This window comes from Mandrillus leucophaeus, unplaced genomic scaffold (genome assembly GCF_000951045.1).
Source record: "Mandrillus leucophaeus isolate KB7577 unplaced genomic scaffold, Mleu.le_1.0 Scaffold129, whole genome shotgun sequence".
In the NCBI taxonomy this organism is placed as follows: domain Eukaryota; kingdom Metazoa; phylum Chordata; class Mammalia; order Primates; family Cercopithecidae; genus Mandrillus; species Mandrillus leucophaeus.
The window spans coordinates 1,014,367-1,018,395 of record NW_012101243.1 but is presented as its reverse complement, the minus strand read 5'-3'; the positions used below and the strand labels follow the sequence as shown (position 1 = coordinate 1,018,395).

General features: G+C 43.3%; 1 protein-coding gene across 2 annotated transcripts in view; it reads left to right on the top strand.

The window, feature by feature from the left end:
- The window catches only part of PHF20 (PHD finger protein 20), a 228,733-nt gene that overhangs the window by 167,082 nt on the left and 57,622 nt on the right, over positions 1–4,029 (top strand). For both annotated transcript variants that reach the window (XM_011972373.1, XM_011972374.1), the window contains exon 10: positions 475–753. In XM_011972373.1, coding sequence (XP_011827763.1) covers positions 475–753 — 279 coding nt within the window. The remainder of the gene's footprint in view (positions 1–474; positions 754–4,029) is intronic.

Genomic DNA, 4,029 nt, shown 5'->3' with positions numbered 1-4,029 from the left:
GCCCAGCCCATTTTTTTGTATTTTTAATAAAGATGGGGTTTCACCATGTTGGTCAGGCTGGTCATGAACTCCTGATCTCGAGTGATCCACCTGCCTTGGCCTCCCAAAGTGCTAGGATTACAAGTGTGAGCCGCTCTGCCTGGCCTGAGATCCTTGATATTTTGTTTTGTTTTGTTTTATTTTGTTTTTTAAGGATTTTTCCTTAAAGTATGTGAAACCCTGAAAACTTGTATGACTGTTGAAAATAAACATGTTGATTTCTTCTTCCTAAAGATGAATCACGGTTGAGTCTTATTTGACCTGAAGTTGTTTTCATTCTCTCTAAACAGTAATTTGAGGAGGTAATGGCAGTCTGATGTCTCAGGCTACATATGCACGCTAGTCTTTCACCTTCAGTTGTCATGTGTTAGTGCATGTTTTGTAATAACTGGGATAAATACAAGGAACCTTTGCTTTTGTTTTTATTTTTTTCAGTAACAAATACTTTTAAGAAAACAGATGATTTTGTGTCATCTAATGCACCAGCTGTCGACCTAGACCATAAGTTTAGATGCAAGGTTGTGGACTGTTTAAAATTTTTCCGCAAAGCGAAACTGTTGCACTATCACATGAAGTATTTCCATGGAATGGAGAAGTCACTGGAGCCAGAGGAGAGCCCGGGAAAGAGGCATGTCCAAACCAGGGGCCCTTCAGCTTCAGACAAGCCCAGCCAGGAGACCCTGACCAGGAAGCGGGTCTCTGCCAGTTCCCCAAGTAAGTATCTTCATTCTTCATTGTGTCATGGATGGCTCGGTTGCTTGGCCACAGTGCTTGTGTTTTCTGACACACAATGCAGGCATTAGGTTTGTCTGTTCCAGTTGAATCCCACAGGATTGAACATACTAAGTGATCCTCCGGGCTGCACCATGGAGCTGTGGCCTTCCTGCAGGCCACAGTTGCTTAGCCTCTGAAGGCCTTGCTGCTTCCAGTATAAGTGGGGACAGTCAAGCAAAGGGACCTCATTCAGAAGCCAGCAGGAGAACTCGTGCTCAGAGCAGCATGGGTGCCATCGTGCCACTCTCCCAAACCTGTGTGTTTTCCTTGCCAGCAGTACAAAAGAGCACGATAACCAAAAGGTGATATGTGATTCTACTGCCGGGTCCAAATGTGAATCCTGTTTCATCTTAAGTGCAACTGAAGATATTTATAATAGCACTGTTTATTTTGCATAGAAACCATAATAGTAGTAGTAGAGGTTACCATAAAATCTCATTTTATAACTTATTACAGAGAACCTTTTAGGAAATGTCTTCTAAAGCTTACAGAAATTGAAAAATTACATGTTTCCAGGGGAATTTCAGAAGAATTAATGGATTTCCAATAAATTCTATAATCTTCCCAGCTTTTTTTTTTTTTTTTTTTTTGAGACGGAGTTTCGCTCTTCAGGCGAGACTACACTGAGCAAAGGAAGAAAATTCCTAAAGTTCACGCCATTCTCCTGCCTCAGCCTCCCGAGTAGCTGGGACTACAGGCGCCCGCCACCGCGCCCGGCTAGTTTTTTGTATTTTTTTTTAGTAGAGACGGGGTTTCACCGTGTTAGCCAGGATGGTCCCGATCTCCTGACCTCGTGATCCGCCCGCCTCGGCCTCCCAAAGTGCTGGGATTACAGGCTTGAGCCACCGCGCCCGGCCTCTTCCGAGCTTTTTACTTGCTATTGTAATATCGCTACCTATTTCTTGGCTTAAAGGTTTTCTATTAAAACATGTAGGTATTAAATGGTATATGGAACTCCTAGGACATCTGACAGTGTTCCCAGTAGAGTATACAATCAGGTTTCAGGATGGGCAGAGCCATGCAGACTAAGGTGAACTCTGACCCTCCAAGGGGTCAGCCTTCATTTATGCTGTCAAGACTTTGAATGTGCTGTATTATCCATTAGAAATATAATGCGAGGCCAAGCACAGTGTCTCATGCCTGTAATTCCAGTACTCTGAGAGGCCAAGGCGGGGGATCACCTGAGGTCAGGAGTTCGAGACCAGCCATACTAACATGGTGAAACCCTGTCTGTACTAAAAATACAAAAAAATTAGCTGGGCTTGGTGGTGCATGCCTGTAATCCCAGCTACTCTGGAGGTTGAGGCAGCAGAATCGCTTGAAGCCGGGAGGCAAAGGTTGCAGTGAACCGACATTGTGCCACTGCACTCCAGCCTGGGCGACTGAGTGAGACTCCATCTCAAAACAACAACCAAATAAGCTAGCGTAAACTGATACAGATTGTATGGTTTTGCTTATATAAAGCTCAAAAATGAGTAAGAACTAATTTATGGTATTTGAGGTCAGAACAGTCGTTACCTTTGGGAGGAGGGAGATAGGACTGGAAACTGGGCAGGAGGGAGACTTCTAGGGCTCCGGAAATGTTCTGTTTCCTGATCTGCATGGTGACTATACGGTGACTTTCATATTTCATTTATGAAAAAGTATTGATTTATATGTTTATTTGTGTGTACTTTTCTGTGTATGTTTTATGCTTCAATAAAAAGCATACTTAGGCAGGCATGGTGTTTCCTTTTATCTGTTTCCTTTTATCTGACTTACCTCCAAATTAATCTTCTTTTCAGTCCCATGGCACTAATCCAGGTTTCCCCTCTTGCCCTGGTTGTTGTGGTCATTTCTTAATCAGTTTCCCCCCATCATTCTTTACTCACTGTGGTTATCCATCATTTTGCCGTCAGATTGATCTTTGAAAGTAGAAACCTGATTATATCACTCTCTTGCTAAATAATGTGTAAGGACAGGATGATGCTTCTGAAAGCATAAGTTTTGGAGCTGGACACAAGGGTTGTGAATCCCATCTGTTCCCTCAGTCACTGTCGGACTCTCTTCAGGTCTTCAGACCTCGCTCTCTCTTTCTGAGTGTAAACCTGAGTTCTTGTAATTAGTTTATAAGCTAATCTTTTTCATGAGCCTTTTTCAAGGCCTGGTATGGGGAAGTGGATTTCCTTCTTCTCCTTGCTTTCCATAATTTCATCCTTCTCATCCAGCCATATGTGGCTGAGGTGGGTGCATTTGTGTGAGCTCTCTAGCTGGATTCTGAGTGCTGTTGGGGAGGAATTATGTTGAGTCATCTTGAGTCACTGTAGTATCCCATGGGCTCTGCAGCACGTGGAAACAACCAGCACTGAAGGCTGGAGATTATGTTGAGTAAATGGAGATCATTGAGGTGTCAGGAGCCAGTAGAAATAGCAGGCACTGGATATCTTAATGGAGTGACATCTGGGCAGGATGAGGGTACAACACTGGAAGTAGGGTGCAGCCTACCCCAGACAGCACAAAGCTACCAGAGTCAGATTGTTTCAAAGACTAAGGCTTGACAGGCAAGAGGCCACTGAGGGACCCAGGGAAGTCCTGCTTGCCTGACCATCATGATGTGTGCTGTCTGTGCTAGGACATAGTACCTCTCCCTCTCCCTGTTCATGGTAATTGTCTGAGGAGGGAGTTTGCCCAGCATAATGTACCTCGGTGTGGGGCAGGTATTCCTGGCCAGATGCTGATCCACCACCTGGCTTTGGGATTCTTGGTTAACTGTACTTGCATGACTTGGTTTATGTTGAGTAATATGTGTCAGCTCACCTGAGTTTGAATACAGGCTCTACCACTTGCTTGCTCCAGGACCTTGGGCAGAGAACTTGCTAAACTTCAATTTTCCCATCTGTGAAATAGAGATAATAGTACTACCTACCTCATAACTTTGTTACAGTAAATGACCCAAGGGGAAATGCTTTGTAAAATGTCTGGCCTATAGTAAACTCTGAATATATAGTCTCTCTTTATCTCAGTGAAAGCATTTACCCAGGTAGTCAGAGATCTGAATTCTGAACTCAGCCAACTACTGATGAGCTACGAAACCAATAGACAAGACATTGCCATTTTTGTATAATTAAGAAGCCTGAGTGATTGATTTTCTTTTATTTTGTCTTTCTTTTTTTTTTTTTTTTTTTTTTTGAGTAATTGATTTTCTACTTTCATGTCTCACTCTTGGATCTCATGCAT